General features: G+C 46.9%; 1 protein-coding gene across 1 annotated transcript; it reads right to left on the reverse strand.

The window, feature by feature from the left end:
* Positions 1–268: 268 nt before the first annotated feature.
* On the reverse strand, positions 269–10,954 carry AMER2 (APC membrane recruitment protein 2). The gene is made up of 2 exons (XM_037376263.1): positions 9,820–10,954; positions 269–9,645 (listed from the first exon to the last, which is right to left on the reverse strand). Exons 1-2 carry the CDS (start codon positions 10,649–10,651, stop codon positions 8,750–8,752), a joined length of 1,728 nt encoding a protein of 575 aa, XP_037232160.1. The 5' UTR covers positions 10,652–10,954; the 3' UTR covers positions 269–8,749.
* Between the last annotated feature and the right edge of the window lie 6,544 nt (positions 10,955–17,498).

Raw genomic sequence — 17,498 nt, forward strand, 5'->3', positions numbered from 1 at the left:
AGACCAGAAGCCCAAAACTCTCTCATTTACAAAAGCCCTCCCATAAGTAATGAATTTAGTCTAGTTATCCTATGATGTTATTAGTAAAACTGCTAAAGGCATTTTTACATAAAAATGAAAGTGCACGCATGCCCAAGTATTCTCTTTCATGCTATTTTGGGGACATAATTCCCTAATGTCTTGCTTTCAAAAGCCTAGTATTTTCCAGTGCACTGAATAGATTGGCTCTATCTCTGGCTCGAACATCAAAAAGTAACCTTCACATTCGTCAATGAAAAGTGACAACTGATTTTATTAACTGTATTCATTATAACACATAATATGACAGTGGGAATATTTTTCACTGTAAGATTTTTGAATGGAAGAAAAGTGCAGTTAGTCTGAGTTCCTTACATTCATTAGAAGCAAGACTATTGGAACCATCAACATTTACAATGACACATAAGCAAACACCAGAATCAGTGCCAATAAATACACAGAGTACCAAAATAAATATTTACAGAATTAAAAACATAATAAACACTGATTAGTATATCCTTGTGAACTGCCAGGGAAGAAAGACATCTATTGCTATCAGTTAGGTTGTAAATACGCTAAGAATACAGCGATTTGAGGAGACACATACTCATCGAAGTTTGTAGAGGTGGAAAGGAGCAGAGTGTGTCTAACAGTCTGTTATAAAAACACTCCCTGGAGTGAATTTTCACTAAGAAGAAGGTGGTGCACACAGACTGGCCAGATTATTAGCAAACCATTTAAATAAGAACAGGGAGTTCTGGCTTTACTCGCTCACTATCTTGAATAGGTCGTATACTACGTTACTGGAGGGGGCTGACACAAAAAATATGAGGGAAAATTGTAATTAACTGTGATCTGTCAGCTATAACATGTCTTATAGAAACAGGTTAAGTGTCTTCTAACAGGACACATATGTCCCTTTCAGCACGTAGGAAACCCCGAGAGCATCGGTTTGTCAGATGCAGCGTGGAGCAGTCCCTGCTACCTTTTCCTCAGGCACACCATGATATTCAAGCAGAGTTGTGCTGCGATAAAAAACTGAAGCCATCCTGTGTTTTCTGGACTTACTGAATCTGAATTTTCCACCAACCACATTCATACTCATCCCCGATTTCAACAGGGCCACAACCCACCTAGAGCTTTCCTGAGACAGACTCTGCTGACAAACATAGCAAGGAAAACTCAGATGGGGCCAAATCAGGGGATCTTCACTCAATAACAACCAACACCATGAACAGATCCACTGATTTCAGAGGAAATACTGGTGGACTGAGATCTCCTCCAGCTGTTGCAACCTCTCCCATGGCAAAGGATTTACTTCTACTTTATACAAAGGCAACAGCTTTAGTCCTGCTCCCTCTTGCTTCTATCAAGTCATGTGCTGCAGAAAGTTACTTGCACTCTACCTGGGACTTGGTGCTGCTGCTGCACAGCCTGTCTTACAACCCCTCCCCACCTGCCCTTGGGCTGCGAAGGTGCAGCCAGCACTCACCACCCTGCCAAGGGCTTGGATCTTCACATCCCTCTGGCAAAATGAGGGTGGAAGAGCAGTGAGATGCCATGGGTCGGTGCTGGGCTACAAGGGAATTGTGGAAGTCTCTGTGCTAAAACTACCTTCACAAACAAAGGCACTGAGCACTGCTCAGGTGTTGAAGAGAGCAGTCACGCTGTAGCTCATTGGCAGGAGCACCGGCTTCAGCACACCCAGACTCACACAGTCTGGCTCCTAACTTAGACAGCAATCCCAGCATCAATGCATGAAAAAAAGGAGCCAAATGTCACAGGCGTGTTTAAGTCTCTTTTTCCACAAGGACCAGAGGTCCAGCCTTTGCTTTCATCCTATCTCCCAGGTACCCTATCAGCCTTGCCACACCAGCACAGCACCACCATCCTGGCTTTTCCTGCTGCTGTCCAATCTGGCAGCCACCTCCACATGGTGACACCCTGCACCCCTCTGCTGTGACCACACGGCAGGGTCAGGCAGCAAATTCTCCCAGTGACAATGTCTTGCTCCCCCAGTCTGCAGGGTACAGGTGAGTTGGGGCACAGCTTCCCCTTCACTGCCATTAACCAAGAAACATCACCAGATGTGTAGCTTTTACATTTTAAGGTCAGACTTAATTCAAAGCAGATGTAGCCAATTTTCTTTTACAAGCACATTATGTTCAAAGCTTCCAGTTGCATCTGCATAAAAAGCCCATGGTAACAACCTGATACTGAAATAGCAACTGTTTTGATGCAACATCATCCAAAATAATAAAAATCTGTTAAAGATCTTACCACTCACTCCCTATGTACCGTTCTCCCTAAAAGCAGATTTAAAATGTGGCTGTGTAATAATTAAAGGGAGGCACCATTAGCTACCATATAAAAAACATGAACAACGACACAATAAGCAGGGCGTTTAGTGCTCTGGAAAGGATCTGGTCCTGGTTTTGCCATCACAAGTTAAATTAAGGAAGGCAGTGATTGTGTTAGCTGTAATTTAAACATGCTGAGCACTGGAGTTATGTGCGGGAGTGGCTGCTTGTTAAGATGGAAAAACAAAGGAAAGACATGTTTTGCATTCAGATCAGTGAAAATACTACTACAGTAATACAAAAGACTGCACAATCACCTGAATAACGTTAATCTTTAAAAAAAGGGAAGACTTAATTTAAGAAACACATCCTATTTCCTTAAGATTAAGAGATTAAGGACCTTTGCCAGTTCTTACTGCAGTCAGTGGAAGCTTTGCCACAGCAGAACCGGACCTTGGAAAGAGATTGTCATGTTGGCAAATGCCAGTTTTCTAACTTTGTGGACATAGCTGGATTAGCCTCTATGGCAGAGCATTGCTTGGATGTGCTGTTAAAGTAGGCAAAGCAATCTTCTTTCAGCCAGTTAAAAGAAGCCTTTCAGCCTAGCAGTATAAACTCCTTGCCCTGTGAAGTACATATCCTTTTCCTTTCTTCGCTACAACTTTGGTTCTATTTATTTAAACATGTACAGAAAGGAAAAAGAAAACCAGTTCTGACCAAAGATAAAGAAAATCCGGGCACAGTCTCCATAACAAACAGCTTCTGGGCACTCCTACAAGAGTGACATGCTTCCCTGCTAGATTTGCTAAATTGTCCACAACAGGAAAATGCAGGGATGCACTCCACTCTATGCAAAATTCACTCAGCATCCTCATCCCCGTGTATGAGATCACACAGCAGATATCTCCATTTTAAGTATCTTTGCCACTTGTTCTGGAGGTGAATTCATTTTTTCAAGACCAAGAAGTAGGAGCAAAGACTTTCTGAAGAACACACTGGCAGCAGCTCCTCTTTTCTAGTACTGGAAGGCTAGATCAAAAATCTCAGTTTCCTAAGCAACTGCAGTACGGCTGAGAGGGAATGAGAGACCACGAAAAGAAGGGGTCCCAGGCAATAGTGCTCACTGTTTTGGATGGAGAAACCCTCTAAGGCAAGACGAGCTTTAGCAACCTGCTTTTGCAGGAAAAAAGGCCCCCAGGACATGGCTCAAGTGGTTACAGCTCTTACTCCTTTGCATGTGACAAGTTCTTCCATTTCTCTGGACATGAAATGGACCTAGGAAATGTCGAAGCAATGCTGACCATTCCTAGTCGAGATGCACACAAGGAAGATGACAAAATGGAGCTAATGATGAGCTAAGGAATTCCTGTGAGTCAAACTAAAAATACACTGTCCTCTAAACACAAAGAGCAAGACAGATTCAGACACCTCCTGCTCACAGTAAACAGCATGTGGGCTCGTAACAAGGGAGTCCCATCACTCCATCCCTTCTGAGTGTCCAGCAGGAACCGGTCCCAGGCCCCCGAAGACAACTGACAGTGTATTCTCAGCACTGAATTTCAGAAGAGTCAGTTGTTGTGCAATCGTGCTCAGACACGTGGGGTTATGTCATCGTAATGAAAACATAAACAAAGCAAAAAAAAAAGGGGGGGGGGAGGGAAACGAACAACAACAACCCCTGCAGAAGCTTCTCACGTGTAAATTCTGCCAAGACTCACTTCTGCAGCATCTCTGAGTCGGCATCACTTTGTTTTTCCAAGACAGAAGCCTCAGCCTTTCATATCAATAACTATCAAAACACATTTTCAGGCCACCTTGCTTAGAGTACCCCATTGTGGCTGTTAGATAACCATCTGCCTTGTGAGTGTCTATTGTTACTGTGAACTGTCTCTTTCATACCATTATCTTGCTGAAAAGCCCTTTCTGAAAGTAGTCCATTAGAGCAGGGAAAAAAACCCTCAGAGCCTGGCCATGTCGCAGAATCAATGGCTCCTTTTGACCTGCAAGCTCAGTCAGTACTACAAATTTAAGAAACAACCACGTTTTGCTTTGCTAAGCAAAGCTTGTTAATTTGGCTCATCTGCATGTACAGCATCTTACTGAAAATGCCATCTGTATCAGACGTTTCAAAGACTTTGGTGCAATATTCACTTAGCTTAGATAAATAATTTAGTAAAATGCATTAAAAAATAATCAGTGAATTAATTTTTATAGTGTACATCTATGCATGTAATCTTTAAAATTCAGTCCTCTACTACCGTGAATGGCGGTGAGGATATTCACAGTGGATGAGGAAAATGCTGGTGATTGATGGAATAAGACTGAACATAGATTTTTCTTAGTCTAGTCATGGAATTTCTTCTGAAATCTACTACGTGTGTTTGAGTCCTATTACTGGCAAGAGCAAAATGCATACGCACTACAGGCAAAATAAGACCCTTTATGTCTGTTGCAGGCCACACATACAGATAGTACAGGAAACTTAACTGCTACCATGACAAAAGTAGTCCACGAAAACATCATTTCATGCTACTGAAAGGAAATCTTCCGTGCTGATACACAGGACAGGAATGTATACCACTGAAATCACTGTAGATAGCTATAAAACACTGAGCAATATATAGAAAAATCCTAAGAACATACAAAATTTACCAGTAGTGACCTGAAAGTGCAAAGAGTACATATAACTAAATGCCAAGTCCTGACCTATAAAATCCTTTATGAATGACATACAAGCTGATAATTACAAAGCAGCATTCAGACCACAAAATAACAAATAAAACAAATGCAGGGAAGTATTCTTTAAGAAAATCAAAATGACAACAGCATTGGGAATGTTATCTTTGGGACTCAGAACACCATTTCTACCTTGATACCCACCAAAGCCAAGGAAAATACACGCTTGAACAGGGTAACACAAATAAGAATGCAAACCACCACAGAATGCCTCAGGACTATTACCTCCTTATGTCTCAGCCTTTGAATCCAGCAAGCCATTAACTATTTGTTCTTAGGCATCTCACAGTATTTCACAGGGATCTTTCAGGAATTAAATACAGGTCTTAAGAAAGCCTTCGAACCTCCTTCCAGTGATTGTTTTAGGCATTGTGTGGAGTTATACAAATATATTTGTACGAAAATTGAAAGCCCTAGTAAATATCAAATTTTCTATTACTTTTCAAAATAAAAAACATAGATGGCTTAAAGACAGAAGTGAGTTTTATAAATACAGAGTTAATTTGAGCATTAAATTGTATTGTTACTCTCACACAACCATTACCCTGAATCAACGTCAGTATGTCACAATGATTCAAAATACTGACGCCCTACTACAAGCTACTTTCCCATTTTCCTTTTAAGGATATGATTGTCCTTAAAATATGTACATAGCAAGCAGCCAAACGAACCGCCAAGAGATCTGCAAAATGTACTTACACTGGGTATGCGATAGAAAGCTTGGGAGCGCGACTGGGGAGCACCTGGCCTTGGCAGGGAGTGCGGCTGCCCTCCCACTCCCTGCTCGGCTGCCAGCCCAAGGCTCCCCGCTCCACACCAGGGGTTAGCGCTGAGGAAGAAGCTGTCCGCCAGCATGCAGAGGATGGAGGGGAAACGGGGCAGAAAACAAAGGAGCGAGAGAAAAATGAAGGGAAGCCAAAGCATTTTAATAATGATTCCTGTTAGTCATTAAGTGAGAGGGAGCTAGTCTAGTGTCACTCTATTGGTTTCTCAATACAGACGTGCCACGACGCAAACAAAATGCCTATGATGAATAATTTGCCACACACAAGTCTTGTAGAGATGGTAGCTGGTTATCTTCTAGTGGTTTAAAGATGCACCGCTCCTACTACCTGTACTCGGTGCTTCCAGTTTTTACGGTACCACCCCAAGCTCATCACATCCTCCCTCCCTCTCAACTTCCAGTACCCTATAGAAAATCTCTGCAAAATTTGTCCTTACAATAAAATGGGGAATTATGATTTTTATGCGGAGTTGTCATGCAAGGAAAGATGCGTCCCTCACAGTCAAACAAAACCAAAAGAACAGAAAAAGGAATGTTAGGTTTAGGGCTGAGGTCCAGGGTAATATTACATGTTCTGTACATTCATCCTTTTGAGGGTATTTCAGCTTTAACTTTCTAAAATGCACAAGCAGAGTTAGGCCAAATGCAAATCCCTTTCTCAAGCAAAGGAAATCACTGCCAGCATGTCTGGAGACAGATCTAGAGCGCATCCCCTCACCCTGTGTGTGGGAGCATACATGCATGGCTGTGTTCACATGAGTGCGAGTATGCACGGGTGGGCGCCTTCGCCCAAGGTGCACGTACCCTAGGAGGAGGTGCGCTCTGCCTACGCATGCATATGTACAACACGCCTGTGTGAGCAGGGACATAGAAAACCACACACATATATGCTAGGAAGAAAACATAAAATAATCTTCTTTGAAGTGTATTAAGGTTCTTACTCAAACCATGAAAACAGGGACTGATCAGGAAATCTAACACTTTCTCCCTGTTTGCCAGGGCGTTGCAGTTTGGTATTAAATCCTGCAGTAATTTCAGAACTAGATGCCAATTTTACCCTTGTGACTACAAGGTCATTTCCCCAGTGAACCACACATATACATATATACAATTCTTACTATGGCATTTCATGGCTTTTTATGGTTATCTATAACCTTAATATCCCTCAAATGCATATTCTGTATATTTATTTTCCTTTCTTTTCTTTCAATTTAAGAGACAATAAAACCAACTGCTATGTAAGATCAGACCCATTAGCTTCAATGATGTGAATTTAGGATTCTCTGCATAATATAGACATGTATATTTTTAAAATGTATATTATTTTTCAGATACACTGGAGCATATATTTTATACTAACTGTGGTCTGATGATTAAATACTTGTATCAAAATATTCTGTAAATACATAACATTTACCTTTAGACTTCAGTGATTTTTGGAGATTTTTCAGTGTATCATAAAAATACGTCCTCAGGCACATTAAAACCCTATTAAATTTCTCTGAAATGTTGTCAATGCCCATATAGAGTAGCCACTACTAAAAAACATCCTGGCCATTAATACATTTCTCATAAGAGCCAAGCTCATCAGACCATTTTATGTACCACTAGCTTACCATATTTCTCTTTCTCTCTTAAAAGTAAAATTATTCTGACGTTATTAAGAATGAAAATAAAAGCACTGAGAACCCAAACTTTCTTTAAATAGTCAAAAACTAATTTTATATATTTTTAAAAATAATAATTAAAAAACAAGTTTCTTTCCTGGGTTCCTTCTCTGCAAGGTTTAAGCCCAGAGCAACTTTTGCCTAAACCCCTGAAAATAGAGGTTTGCAGTGGCAATGCTGTCAGAACCTCAGCTCTGACCCGTGGAATGCGCCACTGGAATAAAATCAGCACTTCAGACTTACTTATCTGGGGATGCATGAGCCCATACAAAACAAGAGTTTTGCTCTAATTTAAGGTACTTACACAAAGTTCTATCATTTTAGAACTGTAAAATTATCTACCTATAAAAACTAACTCTTGCTTAAACTCTAGATAATACAGACGGGTGATTATTTTTTTTCTATAAAAAATTTGTAGCATTGAGTAAATCTGCTAAAATATGTATATATTTACACACGGTGAGCAAGTTATTGTATAAATGTGAACAGTGTGTATATATTGGCATTTAGTAAAATGTTTCCCTGAACCTGATTGTATGCGTTATCGGACAAGTATTGATGTAAACATCTGAACCTATGTCAGGTGTCCATTAGACCAGATCAAAACCAACCAGACAGACAGACAAACAAAAATATGCTTTCCTGTTAGACAAGTCCACCTAACTCCTTAGTGAGCTACTGCATGCAAGTCAATCAAGTCTGCTGCTGAGCAGTGCTCTCGTTCCTACAGCAGGTAAAATACCTGTTAGGTTGGTTGTTTTTTGCTTGGTATTTTTTCCAACATCTTGTAGAACAAACATCATTTTTCGGAGAGCCAGGCACCTACCCTCCAGAAACGATTAAAAGGTAAGTGTACTGGAGAACCTCCTGTGTAGCTCCTTTTGGAACTCTGTTCCCTTGAAGACCTCATGGCACTGCTTTGCGTGAGGAAGGATGCTCATTTAGGTTCATAATCCGAGTCCTGCTTCCAAAAAGGCATGTAAAAATGAACCTCCCCAGTGTTTAGTGCTGCAGAAAAAAGATACAAATGTAAAAAAAAGTGCTCAAAAAGAAGTTGACGTTATTTTCAGCCATACACTACAGTAAGAAGGGATTCAGAAGTGCAGGCCCATGGAGTACAGCGACGTAAGCCTTTTAGGTGCCTTTTCTCGGGTGATGCAAAACTAATTCATTATCCGTGGTCTCCTGTGCAGACTTTCACACACCGCCCTTGCTGTCTGTCTTTGTCTCCACCTCTTACTCAACTACTTTTTGGCACTGTCCTGATACATGGCAGCTTTCACTGTTGTCCCTGCTAAGCCCCTGTTACTGACCCGGCGTACCAATACTTTAGAGACAGGGATTTTTGTTCTGTGCATCTCGCTCTTGGCCAGGTGATGGTGTGCAACATGATTGCTGTTACTGGCGTCAGCCCCGTGGCTGGCAGGATGCGAAGACGAAAGGTGTTTAATGCTGATAGGTATCTTGGAGTCCTTCACTGTGCTTGAGGGTGTTTTCAGGGAGCACACGGTTGTTATTGGAGACACGGGCTTGGAGCGCAGCACGCAGGTGACCTCTTCATCTGTAGGTCCCGCTGGCGGGTTCTCATCCGGCTCGGCGTAGAGGTCATAGAGAGCATCCCCGCTGTAGCTGTCCCTGGGGATGGTCTCCTTCTGGATGCTTGTGGAACCATCCTCCTCAGGACCAGGGGTGGTGGAATCACAGTAGCCCTCGTCACTGTTCGGGACACCTTCCTGCTGCTCCTTCTCCCTGCCCTTCTGCTCCTCTTTGTGGTTGAGGTGAATGGGGATCTGGTGGAGGCCACCACGCTTCACCGCCACCCTGTTCTGGGCCCCCTCGGTACCTCGGTTCTCCTTCAGCCCCTCGGCCTTCTTTGTCCCTCCTCCACCTCCTCCTCCTCCTCCTCCTCCTCCTTCTCTCTGGGTCTCCTCTGTCTGTGACAGCATGTCCCAGAACTCCTGCAGGTAGGTGTCATCCACCTGGTCGGGGCTGGCCATCTCCTCCCCTCCTCCCTGGTAGGCCACCATGGTGGGGTGCTTCTTGGAGGCACCCAGCTTGCCGGCCCCGGGGGTGCTCTTCTCGCAGCCGCCACTCCCGCCGCCCACATCCTCCTCATGGTCCGCAATAATATCTCCGCAGCCTGTAAGAGAGTCAAAGCTTTTCAGTGAAGTCACGTCAGCAAACATCAAACAAATACGATCAATGGACTGCTCTGAGGGTGGATCAACAGAGGAAGGGTCAGGGGCGGCTGCCGTCTCTTGACCGCTATCACAGTGAGGTTCAACAGGGGGGATAGTCGTTATTGGAATGTCACCTGTTATGGCCGCATCCTTCGCAGTCCCAACCTCTCCGGCGCCCGGGTCCGGTCGCTCGCGGCTGAGCTCTTCGGGTCGCCGCCCGGCAGCGGCGGGGTCCTCCCGGGGCGGGGGGCTGCCCTCCCGCGGCTGCCCGTCCCCCGCGCCGGGCTCCCCGGCCGAGCCCAGCGCCTCGCCGCCGCCGCCGCCGCCGCGCTTCTCCCGCGGCGGTTCCAGCCCGGTGTCTCCGGCGCCACCGGGGGGTTCAGACAAAGGTTTTGGCGTCTCCTCCTTGATGCACTCCAGGCTGGCGGTCAGAGAGCCCGGCATAATGAGGCCGGACGGGATCTCCGAGGTTTCCCCTCTCTCCTCCTTGCCGTTTTTGTCCTTTTTATGCCACCGCATGCTGCTGAAGATCCCCTTCAGCCCCTTCTTTTGTCTGCCGCCAGCCCGCTGATCCGCGCCCTCCGCCTTGCCGTTCTCCGGCCTGCCGTTCTTCCGCAGCAGCGAGAAGAAGCTGTGCGACTTGGCCACCGAGGCGCCGGCGGAGCCGCCGAGGCTGCCGGCCGGCCGGCCCTGCGCCTCCTTGCCCTGCGGCTCGCCGCCGCCGCCGGGTTCCTCCTTCTTGCCGCTCTCCAGCACGGCGTCGGCCAAGCCGTCGTGCGTGCGGCTCCGCACCATGCCCGCCTTGCCGGCGCCCTTCCCCTCCCCGCCTTTGCTCCTCACCCCGAAGATGCTCGGCATGGTGCCCCCGGATTTCCTCCTCTTGAACAGTTTGAAGGCGGTTTTGTTAATCCTCCCCGACGGCTGCTCGGCGGCCGGAGGCTCGGCACAGTCGCAGTGCGAGTCCATGTCTGCCGCTGCCGCCGCCGCGGCCTCCCCGCCGCCGCCGCCGCCGCCGCCGCCGCCCCGGTGCCCGGTGCGGTCCCTCACTGACAGCCCCGCCGCCGCCGCCGCCGCCCGCCCGTCTCCATGGCAACGCGGGGGGGGGGCATAAGCCGCTTTCCCTCCGCCGCGGGCCTGCGCCAGGCCGCCGTCCCCCGCGCTCCGAACCAACCTGCGCCGCCGCAGCGCCGCCGGCAGCGCCCCTGCCTCCTCCCCGCGCCGCGGGGCTTTACATAACTCGGCCCCTTCCTCCCGCCTCCGCGCCCGCGCCCCACGCGCGGCCGGGGCGGCGGCGGCGCGCGCTGCCCGCCCCGCGGCGCCGGGGAGGGGGGCGCGCCCCGCGTGAGGGGCGAGGCCGCGCCCGCCGCGCGTGCCCGCGGGAGGCCGGTGGCGGCGGCGGCGGCGGAGCCCGCCCGCCCGCGGCCCCGTCGCTGCTTGTCGCCGCCGCCCCCAGCCCCCGTCCCACGCGAAGCCGCCGCCGTGTCCCCGCGGCACAGCCACGCCGCGCCTCGCGTCGCGGGACCGAAACCCTGCGCGCGGCGGGGGACGGGACGGGACCGCCCGTCGGTGCCAGTGCCCCACACGGCAGGGACCGGCAGCCGCGACACGGGACGGCCGCGCCGCCCCCGGGAGGGCCGTACCCGCGGGGCAGGGGCAGAGGGTGCCGGCTCCGCGTCCCCCGCCTCGCGTCCCGCTCTCTCCAGGAGCCATCCCCCTGCCCCTGTTTCTCCCCAGTGCCCGAGGCCACTGTCCCCGCTGGGGACGGCCAGGGAGGGGAGCGGTGGCACAAGCTGGGGCACAGCCCAGACCGCACCCCACTCGTGGCCCCAGCCGGGGAGGGGGAGCACCGCGGCCGCGCACACGTAAGCCCCTTCCCAGGCCCGCCCCCACGGCGTGCAGGCATGGCACCCAAACCGTGCCCATGGTGCGCTGCCACGTCAGGGCGGCTCACAGCACCCTGGGCACAAACCCCCTCGCTGGCTGCAGATCTGTCCCAGATGCAAAGCGGGATGGGATGGGATGGGATGGGATGGGATGGGATGGGATAGCGTAGGGTAGTGTAGGATACGATAGCATGGAGTAGCATAGCATGGGATAGAATAGAGCAGGGACCTACAACAGCCATCTAGTCCAACCGCCTGGCAATTCAGGGCTGACTGAGAGTTAAAGCACCTTATTAAGGACATTGTCCAAACGCCTCTTAAACACTGACAGTTGACAGCCTTGGGGCATCGACCACCTCGCTAAGAAGCCTGTTCCAGTGTCTGACCACCCTCTTGGTAAAGAAATGCTTCCTGATATCCAATGTGAACCTCCCCTGACGCAGCTTTGAACCATTCCCATGTGTCCTGTCACTTCCCAGGGAGAAGAGCTCAGCACCTCCCTCTCCCTTTCCCCTCCCCAGCAAGCTTTGGAGAGCAATGAGGCCACCCCTCAGCCTCCTCCAAACGACACAAATCTGGCCAAATCCACCTGCCCTGAGCTCCAGACTGGCCAAACACCACCTCTGCCTGGGCTCCCTCTCTCTCGGCTGGGTTATTTCAGCCTGGGGCAGTGCTCTGGCTCTGCTGACCTGCTCTCAGCTGGAGCTCTAACAATAATGCATGTGCCCTGGCAGCCCCGCGCTCCTGCGCAGGGTTAGCCTGGGCTCCTTAAAACAGAAACGCTTGTCTGGGTTTTAGCTCTAAATGAAAGAGAGAACCACTAAAGAGAAGTCGTACGTGGGCCCTCCAGCTTGGGTCTAGGTTCTGCTCCCTTTGAAGTCAGGAAAAGGTTTTGCCATTGACTTCACCGGTTGGAGGAATTAGTTGTGTGGGGTTGTTGTTTTTTTTTTTTTTTTAATATCATCAGACATTCATTGCACTCTCCCACGAGAGCAGGTTGAATTATCTGTTGTGAATAATTTATCCAGTGAATTTAGTGCTTTTCTGTTCATATATAAAAAGTGCCATTTGCATTCAGAATTACAAGCATTTAGTAAGAGCAATGTGAGTACATCACTCAACTTACGGGTCTCTCCTGCCTTCTGCAAGAGGCAGAGGAAAGGACAGATGAGACAGAAGCCAAGATTTTGGCAGAGGAGTGTTACATTTTACAGAGTGCAATTCATAAACATGCCCAGCACTCAGAAGCTGTGGAGACCACCCTCCAGACCAGAACCTCGACCCATAGGCGTAAGTTGCTCCCCTTGGCTGTGCCTCCATCAGTTGTGCCATGTCACAGGTTCCCCCATCACTTGGCAATATTTCTGCTCTTTAGACAGGTGAAGGAAACTTCATTAAAAAGAGAAAATACCAAAAGCTCTTGTGCAAATGCAAGTACACAGACCCAGGCATCATTTGGAAATTTGAAAGGACAAAACCTTGGTGTACCTTCCCCTGTACCTTGGGAAAAAAGTAGGTAAAAATGCTCTTGTGGGAGAGTGCAATGGATGTGTGATGATGTTAAAAAAAAAAAAAGTAAGACTTGCCCCACGGCTGAACTTATCAATTTTTGTGCTTTCGTGCTGGTGCTCTGCTACATTTCACCTGTCCTTTACATTTCACCAATTCTTCTTACAGGCATTCCGTCCAAAGGAAGGAGATACGGAGATACAAAAGGCAGAGGACAGATGACTTAATGCTTCACAGCTGTATGGAACAGACAGGTTATTGTGCTGTCTTTATTTTTGTGTATCTGCAGCCATGACAGAAAGGCTGGACTTTCAGCTTGTTTTTCAGTCAACTTGAAATCCAAGTGTTAGGGGAGGAAAGTGACTTGAGGTCAACCTGAAATTACTACTTTAGAAATGCTTTGACAAATTGATTTTTTTCCCCACACATTTGGTTTCAATCCTTTTTGCACATTTGTAAATATGATTTTAATAACCTTTAAGTACCTCTGGGAATGGATAATCATTCTAAAAGGCAATATTAAACCACTGACTTTTGAAAGTGACAAATGAAACATTCCCAGTTTTTCTTTCCTTTTTTTATTTTATTATTTCATTTTAACCTGAAAACATCTATGGATTCATCATGAACTCATGACATGCTTCAGTCAACCTGCCTTTGCAGGGCTCAACAGGAAAAGTGTTAGACAAGACGTTCGCCAACTCCTAGCTGAAGAAAAGGAATGCGGAAAGATGTTTGTATTCATGCAAAATAGCTCTTACATCTAGGGATGTTTGGGCATCTAAGCGCTGTACGATCAAGGAGGCTGGGTGAAAATGTTCTCTGCCACATCCGTTGTGCCCATGTCCTCGTGTGCACTGGGAACTTCACAGCGAGTTGAGTGGCACTCCCCTGCCCTTTTGGTTCCTCCTGCTTTTGGCTGGCATTTCCCCTGGGAAGCAAACAACATGGTGCCATTTTTGCAAAACTGTAAAGGGATGTGGGATCAGCTGTGTGAAAGGCCTTCCAAGGTGAGCCAGGGTGTATTCTGGAAAAGCACGGTAAGGAGCTGGATGAAATGGAGCCAGAGAAATTTTCTTCCACATGGTCCTTTTTTATTCTTTCTGGTTTTACATTCTAGGAAGCTTACGGAAAGCCTATGTAAGCAATACCTACTGCTTACTGTTTTTCTCAGAGGTTTAAAACCCAGTCACCTGGCTTATGGTAAGGATTTCTTTATGGCTTCCCTTCATCTCTGTAGGTCTGAACTGGAAGTCTGCTTCTGACAGTGACAAATGTTGTAACTGCCTTCCTGGCAAGGGGGAAGAAAGGCTGACAGACACCTTGCAACGTGAAAACAAATGAGGAGCTCTACTTTAAAAGCACAGGGGGACTCCACAGCCAGCTGGGAGCTCCTGATGACCTGCAGGCAAGGGGCAGTGGAGCAGCTGCGGTGGGAGAGCTGTTGCTACTGCATGCCCCCGACCTGGCTTAGCCCAAGGGGCATCTGACACGATGAAAGAGATGCCATGCTGAGCTGCGTGACACAGCCACACCAGTGGGTTTATTCCAGCTGAAGGGGGATTCCAAAAAGGGTCTGTGGAAGAGATGTTTTTGAAGGTGCATTTTTTTCATCTTTAGAATGAATACAAATGAAGAAAACCAGACAAGAAGCACTATATAACAAAATCATTCAGAAAAGGTCACTTAAAAAACATGTAGCATTATAGGTATTCACTTTTTTATAGAAATTAAGGAGTTTGAGGTGAAGGCTGTCCTCTCCTTGTTCCCTGGATGTACCCTACAGCTTTTTTGGGCTGCTCGCTGCAGGTTACTGTCATGGACTGCTGGTCCAGCTCCCAGCCTTGGTTCTGCCACTGACCTATGCTGTGATCCTCAGGAAGCCACTGCTTTGCTTCATTTCAGCCGAGGGTGCCACAGTCCTGTCCCAGCCTCAGTCCTTCCAGAGTGCTGAAGCCAGGGGGACACCCCGGCAGCTGGAGCCACCAGGTGAAACAGCAGCAGCAATAATTACAAAGCAGCCGCCAGAGTCTCACCCTGCTTTTCCCCAGGGATTACACCAGGCAGATGCTCTCAGTTCCCCCAGAGAGTGTAGTATATGGCACAGAATGAATACTGAATAAAAAATCCTGGGGTTCACTGAGTACGAGTTAGTGATGGAGGTGACAGCTATCAAACCATCTTGTCCCTCATTCTGACAGAAGCCCCAGAGTTTTCTGGTGTTTCAAGGCTGCCTCGCATGTTGAACAGGAGCACTGAGCACAGGGTGGCAGGACAGAGATGTCTGAAAATCTCTGCAGGAATTTTTCACTTCATGCTTTGTTTCTAAGTAGCTTTAGTGACTCCAGAGAGTCAGGAGCAGCTCACTCACCATACTACCCAGGGTATGCTCAGTTTTAAGCCAGAGATTACCCATTTTCTGCTGCAGTTCTTTTTTTTTTTTTTTTTTTTAACTAGCATTCTCTACAGCTCTGTTTCTACCATCACCATAGTGTATATATAATTCATGGGGCTCAAAGATGCTACATCAATTTAAAACTAGCAGGTCTTCCTAATGATAAGCAGTGAATCTAAATTGCAGAAAAAGAATTACAAGACTTTGGCTAGCACAGCACCTGCATCTAGACCCCAGAAGCTGATGGGAGAAAGTCAGCAGGCTTTTAAAAAGCCATAGATAATTACCATGCCAGGGTCTAGAATTTAAGGATGAGTACAGGGAGGTCCAGAGCAATAACAGGTTCATAGGGAAAATGGGCACACTACTTGAAAAGTTACTTCAAACACCGCAGTTTCTTCTTACATAGTTAGGTGGGTGTGCTACTGCAGCGATAAATTCTTCAATGCATTACAGTATCAGGAAATGGAAGAGATGCTGTTTGCTGGATTATGAAATCAATGGGCTCGTTAAGGAGGACATCAGTAATGTCAAATCTCTGCTGATACCTTAAGATTTGCTTAGGGAACCTCTGGGACTAAAAAAAGAGAACAGCTAAAAACAGTATAAAAAGTTTTCAGAAAAAGAAATGGGGGATTAAAGAGTCCCCCTGATTTTCCATATGAGCCTTCCTGCTGTAGCACACGTCAGCGGGAAGTGTCTGCTCATACAGGTACAGGGGAAAAGCATCTGGATTTCTAACGTTTACCACTTGTTTGCATTTGCCTCCCAACACATCCACGTCCTCTAATACTGCACATTTCCTTCTTCCCTCTCCATGTGCAGCAGCAAGGACCTCCTCAGAGCCATTTGCTTTGTTACTCCTCCCTCCGTTTTCCCAGGTCAGAGCATTTTCCACACCATTTTCTGCAAATGAAACTCTCCTCAGCTGCAGAGGTGCAAAGAGCACAAATGTGCAGTTCAGCATGTCAGAGCCTGGCTGACCCTCACTCTCAGGAACTCAAACTTGGGGACGTCTCAGGGAAAAGGTTCTTAAAGGAATCTAAAATATGCATTATACAGAACAAAGAATAAAAAGGGCAAGTAGAAGATGAGGGATAAAGTGAGTGTCCTACATTCTTATCAGACTGCTAACTCTGCACAGGCTTCATGCTCACCAGAAAATGCCTGATAAACACATGAAAAACTGTCACTGGGGAAATCTGGTATCAGTGCAATGTACAGATAGCAAAGTGCAATGTACAGATAGCAAAGATCATCATGACTGGAAGATGCACAAGTCCCCATAAAGTACATCTCCAGTCTGCTAGGAGATAATAAACTGTCATTACTTTGTTTTATTGGCTGAAAAGCTGCAGTACTGGGAATTGTACAGTGAGCAGAACAAGACCTGTTTCTCAAAATAGAGACCTGGACTCTATTTTCAGAAAATTATGTCTGAACACCACAAACATAGAACCTGGAAGTGCTGCTTCAGAACCGTGCAATTTAAGTCACCAGAATGTCCTCTAAATCTCCAGGAAATCACATCAAGCAAGAGCTGAGGTACAGATTCTTGAACAGCTAAATCCTTGTGACCTGCAGCATAAATGTGGAGGAAAGAAAAAACAGCTACTGACTTTTCACGTATTTAAACTCTGCTCCAGTCTAGCCAAAATGGGTAGAAGTCCCATTTCATGAGCCTGGAAGACTGTGTATTAGACCAGAGACCTGCTAGTGAGGACTTCACGAGGAGGAATACTTCTTGTTCTCACTGACAATATCTTTGCAGCAAAGGCCAGCAATAACTTTGCATGTGAAAGGAATCCTGTGGCCACTGTGAGATTTTCTTTTATTACTGTCACTCAGCCCCAGCATCTCTTCTGGGTGCAATTTTATTGAAAAAAAAAAAAAAAGTTCAGCAAGAAATGGATGTTCAGGTTGAGCAAACCAACATGGGGTTTCTTAAATCAAGTAAACAATCTGAGCTGAGAAAGGAGGAGTATTTCATTCGAGATTTTTGTAGGGTTTGTTGTTATTGAAACAA

The sequence above is a fragment of the Falco rusticolus genome, chromosome 2 (assembly GCF_015220075.1).
Source record: "Falco rusticolus isolate bFalRus1 chromosome 2, bFalRus1.pri, whole genome shotgun sequence".
Classification (NCBI taxonomy): Eukaryota; Metazoa; Chordata; class Aves; order Falconiformes; family Falconidae; genus Falco; species Falco rusticolus.

Coding starts and splice junctions, on each gene's coding strand:
- AMER2 (XM_037376263.1), bottom strand. CDS start 10,651: ATGGACTCGCACTGCGACTGTGCCGAGCCTCCGGCCGCCGAGCAGCCG. Junction 9,646..9,819: donor GAAGGATGCGGCCATAACAG/GTGACATTCCAA, acceptor ACTCTCTTACAG/GCTGCGGAGATATTATTGCG.